At 41.4% G+C, this 13,228-nt stretch overlaps 1 protein-coding gene across 16 annotated transcripts in view; it reads left to right on the top strand.

The window, feature by feature from the left end:
* BBS9 (Bardet-Biedl syndrome 9) overlaps positions 1-13,228 on the top strand; it is a 461,967-nt gene that overhangs the window by 303,744 nt on the left and 144,995 nt on the right. For 15 of the 16 annotated variants that reach the window (XM_038389485.2, XM_038389486.2, XM_043508761.1 and 12 more), the window contains one exon: positions 2,602-2,712. In XM_038389485.2, the coding sequence (XP_038245413.1) occupies positions 2,602-2,712 (111 nt within the window). Of the gene's footprint in view, positions 1-2,601; positions 2,713-2,942; positions 2,987-13,228 lie in introns of those variants that run through there. The other variant, XM_043508757.1, reaches the window with a different exon arrangement.

Here is a 13,228-nt window from a genome sequence, read left to right as displayed (position 1 = left end):
TTAATACATGATACCATTCTCAGGTTGTTATTTATATTGATCTTGAATGATTTATCAAGAGTTTACAGATTAGTGTTTAACAGGATAGATTTTATCTGAGGAACAAAAATTACAAGTATCCTAATTTGAATGTTAGAGGAATAGTTCCTAATTCTTTGAGTCATATAGTTTACATTTTACAGTCAGAGTTTGCAGGTGGGATTAGATGTGCTGGAGATTAATACTTTATTTTCATAGGATGTATGTATATTTATATGTAACAATAAGTTATTCGGTTGCAATATATTAACATATCATAGTGTTCGTATTTCCTGTTATCAGATTTGCTCTCCCACCTTCTGTTTTGTGGTGGATGTTTTAGGAATCTCTGCTTGTGCTAATACCTCTCGTGTCACATTAGGTTTACCAACAGCACCCAAACCTCCTCCCTGAACTGAAAGGATAGGAGATTCAGCCACCTCTGAAATTACATATTGAGTCCATGACACATCACAAATTGGCTGGCAGGGCATATTTGGGGTTGAGGAGCTCAGGCCTTCTCCCTTTCCTGAAAACCAAAAATGCTGGGTCAGGTTTTCCAGTGGTATAAATCAGCATAGCTTTATTGCACTCAGCAGAGCCATCTTGATTTACACCAGCTGATATTACCGATCTCCACTGTGTTAAAAAGCAGGGGTCTCCAAGTTGCTGGAGAAGTTGGTTCTTGTACCAGGCAGTATGCTCTCCAGTGCCACTGGGCTGGCATATTTAATTGTTGCAAATGCTTTATTCTTTTATTTTGCAATGAGAGAAATGCTATATTGCCACAAATCAGGTATCCCATTCATGGGGCATAGAATAAAACATTTCTTTTCACAACAGTGGAAATGTATCATATACAATAAGCATCTTTGTTGTTTTGAGTTAGGAGTTCATATGATGCTTTAAAAATGAACACTTTCAGTAGACAATAAAGGATGATTTTTCAACACCAGGCAAAGAGGTTTGCTTGCTTGCTTGCTAATGGTGATCTCGGGAGGGCACTAACTTTCACTCAGAGAGTGTATTGTACATTTATTGATCCCTCAAAGCACTTAAGCAAAAGCTTAACTTTAAGCTGATGACCATATGCTTGCAGTTAAGTACAAAGCCTTTCATGGACTTTTGATCAAGTGTTTGATTTGAAGCTGCTGAGCAAAATGAGAGAGGCCTGCATTGCTGCATTAAAAGAGAAAATGCATAAAATATTCATTGCTTCTGCCCTGAGAAAAGTTTCAGAAAGACCACCATCTCTGAGCTGGGGTAAAAACCCAGTAACTTCATAAGTTCTTCCTTTCTTCCAGATCTACATGGGCAATGGAAGCTGCTCATGTAGCTTTCTACTGAAAACAACAAACAGCATGTTCAACGCCCATGCTGTATGCTATCTTATTAGCTATGCACATACTCACCTTCTCTCTGCTGTTGGTCCATCTTGTGATCAAGGACATGGTGCTGAAACGTAAAAGGATTGTGCTTGCTGTGTGTGATATTGTGTGTGCTTTGTGATGATGCATGGGTGTTCATTTCTGTTTTAATCACACACATCCTGCAAGGAAATGTGAAACGTAGAAGTATATTTCTCCCATAGTCCTATTTCCATTGCTCTGCCCCTCCTCCCTTCAGCTTGTGGTATCTCCTTCTCCTTTGTTTTCTGGCTTTCTTGAAGTCTTCCTAAAGAAGGGAGAAGTGTGAGCCAGCAGGTTCATGCCTTTTCTCCTGAATAGCAGCCCTTTCCCAGAGGCACCGGTAGCAGATTTTTCAAACAGACTTGAATCATCCTAATCCATTTCAAACTGCTGCAGCTAGCTCCAGGTGAGCAGTGGCACTGGTAGACAGCTGGTTCCTTTGTGCTCGGTGATACTTGTACTAGATTTTCCCTTTCTTAACATTTTTAATAACAGTTTATATGTGTTTAAAGAGATAGTTGCAGGTAGTTACTTAAACGTGGAATGAAGTAGGCAAGTAGAATATCTACATGAAGTCATACAGGTAAATATTGCAAACTACAAAAGAGAAATTATGTCAGCCTATACTGGGATCACTTCTGACTTCAAGCATCCCTCACGGCAGTATGGTGCTGGGCAGTGCTATATGTCATGGTGCTACAGTAAAAAATCATGGTGCTACATGTGTGAAAATCAGTGTGTATAATCACACATCCAAAAAATGTCATCCCGAGACACCCTTGGTTGCAAACTAATGGTCTTTGCAGGCTTTGCTCACTGTAGAATTATTTTATTACTATACCAGGTTCCAGCGATGTGATATTTGGCACAATTCATCCTAAGACCTATTTCTATCCTTTGTATAAAATGAGTTTTATTTATGCTACAAGTTTAAAACATTCCTTACATGGCACAAATGAGTAAAGTTAGGAATCACCAAGGCATAATCAATATACTAAACAGAATGGTGGTAGCTCGTTTTCTATTCAAAGTATTTTTCACCAAGGATTAAACTGCAGACCATTCCAATTTTATACATTCTTTGGGACTCTTGCCACTTTATTATCTCTTGTTCTTGTTTATGCTCTGGTTGCCTGTGCACCACATGAAGGTATTCTATTATATTTTCAACTAGGTGGTTGTACTCCCATCCAAGAATCTGACTTGGAGGAAAGGACAGGTATACAGGATTCCACAACAATGTTTACCAACCACAGGCACCTCACAAAGCAGAAATCCAAAACTGGTAAGAGAAGGAAAATTACTTACTTGTATTTCGAATACAGAACAAATCTAACTCATACTTTGTGTCTGCAGGAAAAGGAGTAATTGACTGAGGTGTTTCCATTTATGTTTTTTAAGTTTCTGGTTAGTAAATGAACAGCACTTTTCTAGAAATACTTTTAATTTTTTCCTGGTTCAGTCAAATCTGATAATTTTATGGGATTCTGTAATTCTTCAGATTTTTTTTTCCAGGGCCTTCCCTTCATAACTGCTGGCAATAGAGTAGAGACTTCTAGCTGAGGTGAATAACTTCCCCTGAATTGAAGAGATTTGGTGCTACAACACGATATGTATGAGGTAGCTGAGGACTTTAAACCTGACCTCCTTGCTGAAAGTTGAAGGTTAGGTAGAAATGCAGGTTAGGATATTTCAGTTTAATTAAGGTTTTTATTGTTGGGATGTAGTGCCAATTGATTAAACTTTGGTCATTACTTACTGTTTGTGGGAAGACTTCCTAGAATTTCAGAAAAAATATTACTGGATATAAAATACATTGCATACAGTGATACATTTTCTAGAAAGATTTTATGATGTTGGAAACTGATATTGCAGTTTAACTTATTTTGAGTGTAAGAATGGTAAACAAATGAATTGTAGTTTAATAAAGTGCCCCATAAGATGCTTTCCATTTTATTTACTAAATTATGTTTGTTAAGTGGCGTATTTCTCATGATCAGTCATTCTAAACATAGGAGATCCTAAACGTGATTTGTTTATTATTGTATTTATTTTCAGGTTTCTCTAAAATATAATCAGCTCTTTTTAATGAATTTTATTTATGTGTGGAGTTTTAAAACAAGGTAAAATTTACTACTTCAGAAAGGTAATATTGAGAGATCTGTTTAGAATGATTTTTAAAGTGGGACAAACATGTCAGCATTCTTTTAGTATACACATGTATAGTATCTAATTTAAATGTGTACTGGTCATTCATACTTTTCTCCACAGCATTGCATTGAAAGTGGATTTGAATGTTAGAATTAAATAAATTTACATTCATACTACCAGGATGGTGTCATGGCACAAATCTAAACAGATGATGAAGGTGGGGAAGAAGAATGGCAAGTGCACTCAGGAGTTGAAAGGCTAAGACCTGGTCTATACTTAAGACAGGTCAACATAGCTATGGTGCTCAGGCATGGGAAAAATTCACGCCTCCTCAGCACTGCAGTTAACCTAACCTCCAGTGTAGACACAGCCAGGTTGATGGAAGAAATATTTCGTAGTTATTGCTGCTTGGGGAGATGGATTACGTACAGTGAAAAACCCTGTCCACAACCATGGGAACCATGTACGCTACAGTACTACAGCGGCATAACTGCAGTGCTGTAGCTGTGCCCCTGCAGAGTAGAGATAGCCTAAATGGTGATACATGGATAGATACTGTGACGGGGTTGGGACTCACCACTGCAGTGCCTCCTGCTGGCACATTTGGGAATTAGCTCTGTCCTCTGCAGGGCAGCCTCTGCTGGTGGTGTCTCATCCATCCCTTGCCCTGGTGGCATCTGGACCTGCGTTGCTCCTCGCTCGGCGGCATCCTCTTCAGGACACTGCCCTTCAGCCATGCCCCCAAGTCCACATTCACCCCCTTCCAGGGGAGGGTTAACAGCAGTCTTTCCAGTTCGCTCCTGCCGCAGTGGCCAACCACAACCCTTCAAATCTAGCCCCTCTGTTCACAGGCCGGTTGCAGTCTGTCACGGCCACCCTTCCATGGCCAGGTGCTGTACAAGGAGGAAGGGGAGGTCCCAAGCCCACCCACTACTTTGGGTTCCGACCCAGGGACTCTCTAGTGGCAGCTTCCCTGCCCTCCTTCTCTCCCCTTGTCTAACTGTCCCTGGGCCACTTCCCCTCTGGCCCTTCACACCCTCTAGGCCCTTTCTATCAGGGCCCACAGTCTGGCAGGTATTGGGCTGGAGCCCTTCTATGCTCCCCCAAGCCTGCCCAGCACAGCTCTGTCCAAGGTGCCTGTCTCCTGCTCAGTAGACAGACCTTCCCCCATGAAGGTCTGAGACAGACTCACTGCCTCTTGTCTGGGCAGCCTTTATATAGGGCCTAGCTGGCCCTGATAGGCTGCCTCTTGCTCAGCCCAGATTGGCTCCCCGCAGGCTCTCTCTGATTGACTTCCTGTCTGTGCAGCATTCTGGCTTGCTATAGCCCAATCTGGCCTGTGGGTGGGGCACCGCCCCACCACAGATACCTATAAAATCCTTGTGCGTTTAACAGAAACAGGTGAATTATGTGTGCAAAATAATATTTGTGTGCACAAAATGTATACTTACAAATGCATGATTTGTTTGCCTGACCAACTAACTGTTTTGTTCACAAATGTGTATTTTGCATAAACAGTTACCCGTGGTAAGCAGAGTTTAAGGGCTATTTTTTACCTTAAAATGTTTTAATTTGAAAACTTGTAATAATAGACAGGTAGGGAAGATGCAACAATATATAATATGATAAAAGTGAAAGATACAATGGGAGGAGTCCTGCATGTAGGTCAGCTAATAACTACATGATGTTAATTTTATTTAACATGCCGAGAGCAGGATGACGTTACATAGCTCTGTAGAGAGCAATACAGCTCACACATAACATAATTGCTTTGACAAAACCAAGGCAAATAAGAAGAGGAACATGGAAAATATAGAATTCATTTGATCAGGTGGATCATGTGGATGAAATAAGCAAAGGCTGACCCAGACTGGTCTGGATTTGGTAAGATACATTTAGGTGGCTATTTTTTTTTAATTTAGCCCTCCATGTCTATAAATAGTTAAGTCTTATGCAGTATACTGCAGCAAAATTTGTCCATATGTAACTGAACTCCAGAATTCTGAACTTCAGAATAACAATCTACTATGAAAAGGACAACAAAAAAACCTGTAGAAAGCTTAATGTACTGATTTTCCCTATTGATTTCAGGGCATAAGACAAAAAGATACCATCAGGGTTGACAGACACTCAGTTTAACCTGTGTTATGTTTTTAACTGTCCTTCTGATCTTGGAGAAATATATTAGCTCTCCAGAACAAAGTCTGCAACCCCAGTAAAATTCCACCTTCACTGTTAGGAGACTACAACAAACTTAGGACATGTGCCAAGCTCTCCCTTCTCTCTGTTGTTGGTCCATCCTTGTGATCAAGGACATGGTGTTGAAATGTAAAAAGATAAGCAGGACAAACTCAAAATGCCAGTAAATAAAAACAACTATGACATAGTTGGCATCACAGAGCATCGGTGGGATAATATGCATGACTGGAATATTGGTATAGAAGGGTACAGCTTGCTCAGGAAGGACAGGCAGGGGAAAAAGAGAGGAGGTGTTGCCTTATATATTAAAAATGTATACACTTGGACTGAGGTTGAGATGGAAATAAGAAACAGACTTGTTGAAAGTCTCTGGGTAAGGATAAAAGGGGTAAAACCAAGGGTGATGTTATGGTAGGGGTCTACTATAGACCACCTAGCCAGAAAGAATAGGTGGATGAAGCTTTTTTTAAACAACTAACAAAATCATCCAAAGCACAGGACTTGGTGGTGAGTTCATGATTCTAAGGAATGGTAGGAGGGAGAACAGCAAAATAAGGCCAATGGATTTCAAGAAGGCAGACTTTAGCAAACTCAGGGAATTGGTAGGCAAGCAAGCAATGGGAAGCAAGTCTAAGGGGAAAACAATTGAAAACAGTTGGCAGTTTTTCAAAGAGACATTATTAAGGGCACAAGAGCAAACTATCCCACTGCATAGGAAAGATAGGAAGTATGGCAAGAGACCACACTGGCTTAATGAGGAGATCTTCAGTGATCTAAAAATCAAAAAAGAGTCCTACAAAAAGTGGAAACTGGGTTAAATTACAAAGGATGAATATAAACAAATAATACAAGTATGTAGGGACAAAATTAAAAAGGCCAAAACAAGATCAAACTAGCTAGAGACACAAAGGGTAACAAGAAATCATTCTACAAATACATTAGAAGCAAGAGGAAGACCAAGGACACGGTAGGCCCGTTACTCAATGAGGGGAGAAAAACAATAAGAGAAAATGGGGAAATGGCAGAGGTGCTTAATGACTTCTTTGTTTCGGTTTTTACCAAGACGGTTGATGGTGATTGGACATCTAACACAGTGAATGCCAGTGAAAATGAGATAGGATCAGAGGCTAAAATAGGGAAAGGTTTAAGTAATTTTTAACTTGTTAAGTTAAATGTCTTCAAGCCACCAGGGCTTCATTAAATGCATCCTAGAATACTCAAGAAGCTGACTGAGGAGATATCTGAGCCATTAGTGATTATCTTTGAAAAGTCATGGAAGATGGGAGAGATTCCAGAAGACTGGAAAAAGGCAAATATAGTGCCAGTCTATAAAAAGGGAAATAAGGACAACCCGATGAATTACAAACTAGTCAGCTTAACTTCTGTATCTGGAAAGATAATGGAGCAAATAATTAAGCAATGAAGTTGCAAACATCTAGAAGGTAATAAGGTGATACGTAACAGTCAGCGTGGATTTGTCAAGAACAAATTGTGTCAAACCAACCTGATAGCTTTCTTTGACAGGGTAACAAGCCTTGTGAATGGGGGGAAACGGTAGACGTGGTATATCTTGACTTTAGTAAAGCTTTTGATACTTACTCACATGACCTTCTCATAAAAAAAACTAAGGAAATGCTACCTAGATGGAGCTACTATAAGGTGGGTGCATAACCGATTGGAAAACCGTTCCCAGAGAGTAGTTATCAGTGGTTCACAGTCAAGCTGTAAGGGCATAATGAGTGGGGTTCCGCAGGGATCAGATCTGGGGCTGTTTCTGTTCATCAGTGATTTAGATAATAGCATAGAGAGTACACTTATAAAGTTTGCGGATGATGCCAAGCTGGGAGGAGTTGCAAGTGCTTTGGAGGATAGGATTAAAATTCAAAATGATCTGGACAAACTGGAGAAATGGTCTGAAGGAAATAGGATGAAATTCAATAAAGACAAATGCAAAGTACTCCACTTAGGAAGGAACAATCAGTTGCACACATACAAAATGGAAAATGACTGCGGAAAGGGATCTGGGAGTCGTAGTGAACCACAAGCTAATTATGAGTCACCAGTGTAACACTGTTGCCAGAAAAAAAAAAAGCGCAAACATCATTCTGGGATGTATTAACAGGAGTGTTTGTAAGCAAGACACAAGAAGTAATTCTTCTGCTGTACTCCGTGCTGATTAGGCCTCCACTGGAGTATTGTGTCCAGTTCTGGGCGCCACATTTCAGGAAAGATGTGGACAAATTGGAGAAAGTCCCATGAAGAGCAAGAAAAATTATTAAAGGTCTTGAAAACATGAGCTGTGAGGGAAGATTGAAAAAATTGTGTTTGTTTAGTCTGGAAAAGAGAAGACTGAGCAGGGACATAACAGTTTTTAAGTACATAAAAGGTGGTTATAAGGAGGAGGGAGAAAAATTGTTGTTCTTAACCTCTGAGGATAGGACAAGAAGCAGTGGGCTTAAATTGCAGCAATGGAGGTTTGGGTTGAAAATTAAGAAAAACTTCCTATCAGGGAATTGCCGAGGGAGGTTGTGGAATCTCCATCATTGGAGATTTTTAAGAGCAGGTTAGACAAACACCTGTCAGGAATGGTCTAGATAATACTAAGTCCTACCATGAGTGCAGGGGACTAGACTAGATGACTTCTCGAGGTCCCTTCAAGTCCTGTAATTCTATGATTGTGCTTGATATGTGTTTCAGTGAATAGCTTTCTTGTATGTTTGAATAACAGTCAGGCTGATAAGAATACAGCAGACAGGCAGAATAGAGAGATGATGCAAAGTGTATGTGAAAATCCACAATGGCAGTAATATGACTTGCATGTCCTGATGCAGGTCCTAATCCTTGACAAAAATTCAACCTTACATTATATACTTGACTTTAGTTGATTCTTGATAACTTTCTCTGAAGGACAGGTGATCCATGCAAAACTGAATGAAAATTTTGAAAGCTTTAAATTAGTCTTCAGTTTATAACTGTGTTATATAAATGAGTTTGATTCATTCTTAGTCAGAATGGACTGCCCACCGGCCATGCTGCACTATAATGAGCCTGAAATATTTGCCACTGAGCTGTCTGGAAATTCTAATTGCTCCAAGTGCAAGAGCCAAGGGAGCTGCTTAAATCATAAAGTAACACTGAGAATGATATCACAGCATTGCAATGTTGTTCTGTACATGGCTTTTTTGGACTGAATTTTAGCCCGAGCATCAGTGACAGAGGCAAGACCAAGGTGCGTAGGTTAAACTCTAGATGAACATTGTTTGCATCTTAGGTGTCGTCTTTGTGATTTTACATTGAGTTTTTATAACTCTGATCAGCCAGTAAGAGATACTGAGAGAAGGGAAAACCCTTTTCTCATTTTATTTTTTCCTTTCTCTGAAGGAGCCTAAAACAAATATTTGGGCATGAGTTTAGGTGCTCTACTTTCTGTCTCCTTGGAGATTTTGTTTGTTGTATATACATAAGGCTACATTTTAGTCATGGGTATTTTTAGTAAAAGTCATAGACAGGTCACAGGCAGTAAACAAAATTCACGGCCTGTGACCTGTCCGTGACTTCTATTATATATCCCTGACTAAACCTTGGGTGCTCTGGGGTAGGGGGAAGCCCAAGGCTGCGGTGGGTGCTCTGGGGAGGAGGCAGGAAGCAGGGTGTGGCCCGGACCCATGCTGCTGCTCTGGGGGTGTGGATAGCAGTGTGTGGCCTGGGACCCTTGCTGGTGTTGGGAGGAGGGGCAGGAACTTGTGCTGGGACTCCCTACCCAGCTCCGCATGTCCCTGCAGCTCCTAGGTGGCACAGGGGCCAACGGGCTCTGCGCACTGCTCCTGCCACAAGCTCTGGCTGCACAGCTTCCATTGGCCAGGAACCGCAGCCAATGGGAGCTGCGGAGGCGGGGTCTGCAGATGCAGGCAGCAGGTGGAGCCCCCTGGGTCCTCTGCCTAGGAGCAGCAGGGCCATGCCAGTAGGAGCCGGGCAGCCCCATAGCCAGCACTGGCCACTACAGAAGTCATGGAAAGTCACGGAATCCATGACTTTCCATGACAGACTCGCTGCCTTATAAATACATAGAGACAGAAAAAATGATAGCACAGTAGCTTATATTCTCTGAAATTGACAACTGTGTTTCATTTAATACATCAACTTCAAGTTGCATAGAATCTTATCAAACGTAGACATCTCAAGGTACTTTATAGAAAATCTTCAACAGTTTAACAATTGAGGATGTGGTGCCAAACTGTTGAAAGCAAAGGAGAAAACAAGTGTCTGTTCAGCTTTGGAGTGAACAGGTGCCATGATTCCCAACATTTCTATGCAGGGAATCCCAAGGCAAATGTTGGCAGTAACAGACGGCACTAGGAGGTGAAGGTAGGAATGAAAGGATTGAAGTGATCAAATCCAAGGTGAGATATTCCAAAGTGCTCTGTAGGTCAATTGGGAATCTTTAATCTAATGCAGACTCTGATCACCAACCAACGAAATTGAGCCAACCGTGTCATAATGTACTTGCTCCATGTGGTACCAGATAGAATCTTAGCAGCTGTGTTGTGTACTGATTGAAATCTACTAATTGCGTGCATAAGGTGCCCAGCAAAAGGGCAGTGCAGTTGCCTAACTCTCAGCACAAGGACTTCTGCATCAGGAGAAAGACATGTCTCCAGCTGGAACAAAGCTCAGTTCTCGAACATGAAATGACAAAAACAAAAGTTGGGAGTGAACTAGAGAAAATAAATGCCCATATCCACTGAAGAACAAATTTTAGGGCCCTTTCTGTATGATAATGAATGAACTTACACCAGTTGTCATTCACAGAATCACAGAATGTTTTTACACACAAAACAATGTTAAAATAATGTTATTAAGGTTGCAAAAGTAAGGAAATGTCAAAATTAAGATAATCTGCTCAACCTTAATTCACCTCCCTTGTGTGTATGTTTTATGATACAGTCTTTAATTAGGAAGAGACCTGGCTCCCAGTCTCCTTGTCCAACCAGTTCCCCCCACTTAACAACTCCCAGTCAGTTTCTTCCCCAACTCAAGTCCTATCTCATCAGACACCTAGTCCTAATTGATTCCTTTCCCTCCCATTGTTCAGCATTTGTCTCATCTCCATTCACATCAGACTGCTTTGTTCTCCACGCTACCTGGGTTCCAGCGGGGAATGCTCATTGAGAGTACCGGAAAGAGAGGCTCTCTGCTCTCAGTTCCAGTGCCCAGCCACACCCTGGGCCAGAGCTGTTGGAAAGCAGCCTTTGTAGGAAAAGTCCTTCTGAGTCCACATAGTTCTGGGGTACAGCATGCTCAGTCATTCTGTATGGATGGCACATGCACAGTCCAGTCAGCACCAGAAGCTGTGAGAGGATCAAATGTGCTCAGTGAGAATGGTAGTCTGGGGAGATTTTAGCCATTTAGCTCTGGCAGACCTCTACTGAGCGTGTGAGAACTGATTTTTCAAAGACTTGTAAATTAGCCAAATTTGGGTGGATTTTCACAGGGATGGCAAAAAGCACCCTGATGCAAAGGCCAACCCAAATTTCAAGTCCTTGCTCCAAAGTATGGGAGCCGTAGAACAGTTCAAAGGAAAAGTGTCAAGAATTTTTTAACATGGAGAAAGCATAGTTTTTCCCTAGCTTCATTCTTGGAAATGGCTGAGCCATTTTGGTGGAAATTTCAGTAATAATTCAGACTGAGACAGACAGCCAGTATGGAAAATTTCACTCCAAATGGTTAAAGTCTGGCAAAGCTATAAGCAGTGGAACACAGGATCTTTTAATTGGGAGTGTAAGACAACTTGGGTAATAGGTGATAGTATTAGCCCCGCCCTAATGTCACTGGCAACAGCCAAAATAGTCCCTTACTGGCAAGTCAGTGAGAGGGAACAAATGGTTCTGGTTCCATCAGTGAGCCACTTTGGGAGGCACATTTTGCTACTGGGATGTGCTCACTCCTTCTGTGAAGCAGCTGTAAATAATCCATACTCACTAAAAAAGAAAAAAAATAGACTGTGAAGGCTAGCTAATAAATCAACCACTGGACTGAATTCTAATCTCACACTGCTTTTTTACAATACTAGTGAATTGTAATTCCACAGCTGAGGTTAGAATCAGGCCCACAGCATCATAAATGGGTGCTGATAATTAGTGGCATAGGTTTTGTAACTGGGGGAGCGAAAGGGTGATGGGTCATTGGTGGTGGCCTGGAGAGTGATCCTGCTCCGTATTTACCTGGCTGTGGTGGCTCCTATCCTGCAGGGCTGGGCCCAGCTCCGAACTCTGCGTACTGCAATCTGGTTGTAGGGTCACAGTGCCATTTAAGTTTGGTCCAATCACCTTGATGGGGGGGGGGCTAAGCCAAATTTGAGTGAGTGGCATTGCAAAATGGTGAATGGGTTCACAGCACCTTTACACCCTGTGCACCATGTTGCAATGCTGGGAGTGGGCAGCTGGGCTCAGCCCCATGGGACAGGAGCCATTACTGCCAGGTAAGTGCAAGGAAGGCTCGTTCTCCAATCCTGTGTGAAAATTCGTGTTGTACACCTTCTTTTGTCAGTTATCGGATAGGCTTGGAAAGGCACACATGCACCTTAAGGCTGCCAGCGGGGATGGTCAGCCTCTCTACTAGCTCCTCTAGTGCTACTACTGTAGTTTTGAGGAAGATGCACTTTCCTGTGGTTTTTGCTTTGGATGTGTGCAAGAATGATCTGTGAAACATTTTATAGACAAGTGATAGGAAAACAGTGCCTTTTCCTTTACTGTGCTGGTTTTTAGTGCCTTTCCTCCAAACTCTGTTTTTGTCTTGTTTACTTTCTGCCCTCTTTCATTTTCTTTTTGCCCTCTTTCATTTTCTTACTTTCTTTCTTATTTTCTTGCTAGGCTCATGAAGAAATCGGTGCAAAAGCAATTTTATTTCAGGGAGAGGTTTTCACATATTCTGGAAGGTAATAGGACAGAGTTCTGTGAATCTTAATTCTCAAGCTTTCAGTCAGCCTTGTTACTGTGTAATATTTCTTTGACCGTTATCAGATGAGCTGCTGACTGTGGTTTGTAAAGGATCATGATAGGGGAATGATTCTAAATGTATGCCTGGTTAAAAAAAAAAGTATATTTGAATATAGCCAGCACTCTTGATGCAGGTGCTATTTGAAGAGTGAAATCATCATAAAGAGATACTGAGTCTGAGAGAGAAATAAACAGACACGTTATGCTTGTAGTCATCAAGACTAGCTTGAAAAACAAGTTTACTATTTTCTGTTTGTCAGCACAACATGTTGCTTTATGAAAAACTTTTAACAGCACACTTTGAACCAAAAGGACTTGATCCTCTTTTCTCACTAGTGTAAATCAGGAGTAACTCCACAGAAGTCAGCAAAATTACCTTTGAAAAAGCAGTGTAAGCCAGAAGGTCATCTTTACCTCCTCACCAGCCATTCAGGATTTCTCAACATTCTGAAGTAG

The sequence above is a fragment of the Dermochelys coriacea genome, chromosome 2 (assembly GCF_009764565.3).
Source record: "Dermochelys coriacea isolate rDerCor1 chromosome 2, rDerCor1.pri.v4, whole genome shotgun sequence".
NCBI lineage: Eukaryota > Metazoa > Chordata > Testudines > Dermochelyidae > Dermochelys > Dermochelys coriacea.
Note: the sequence above shows the minus strand (reverse complement) of the source record. Positions and strands in the feature narration are given on the sequence as shown.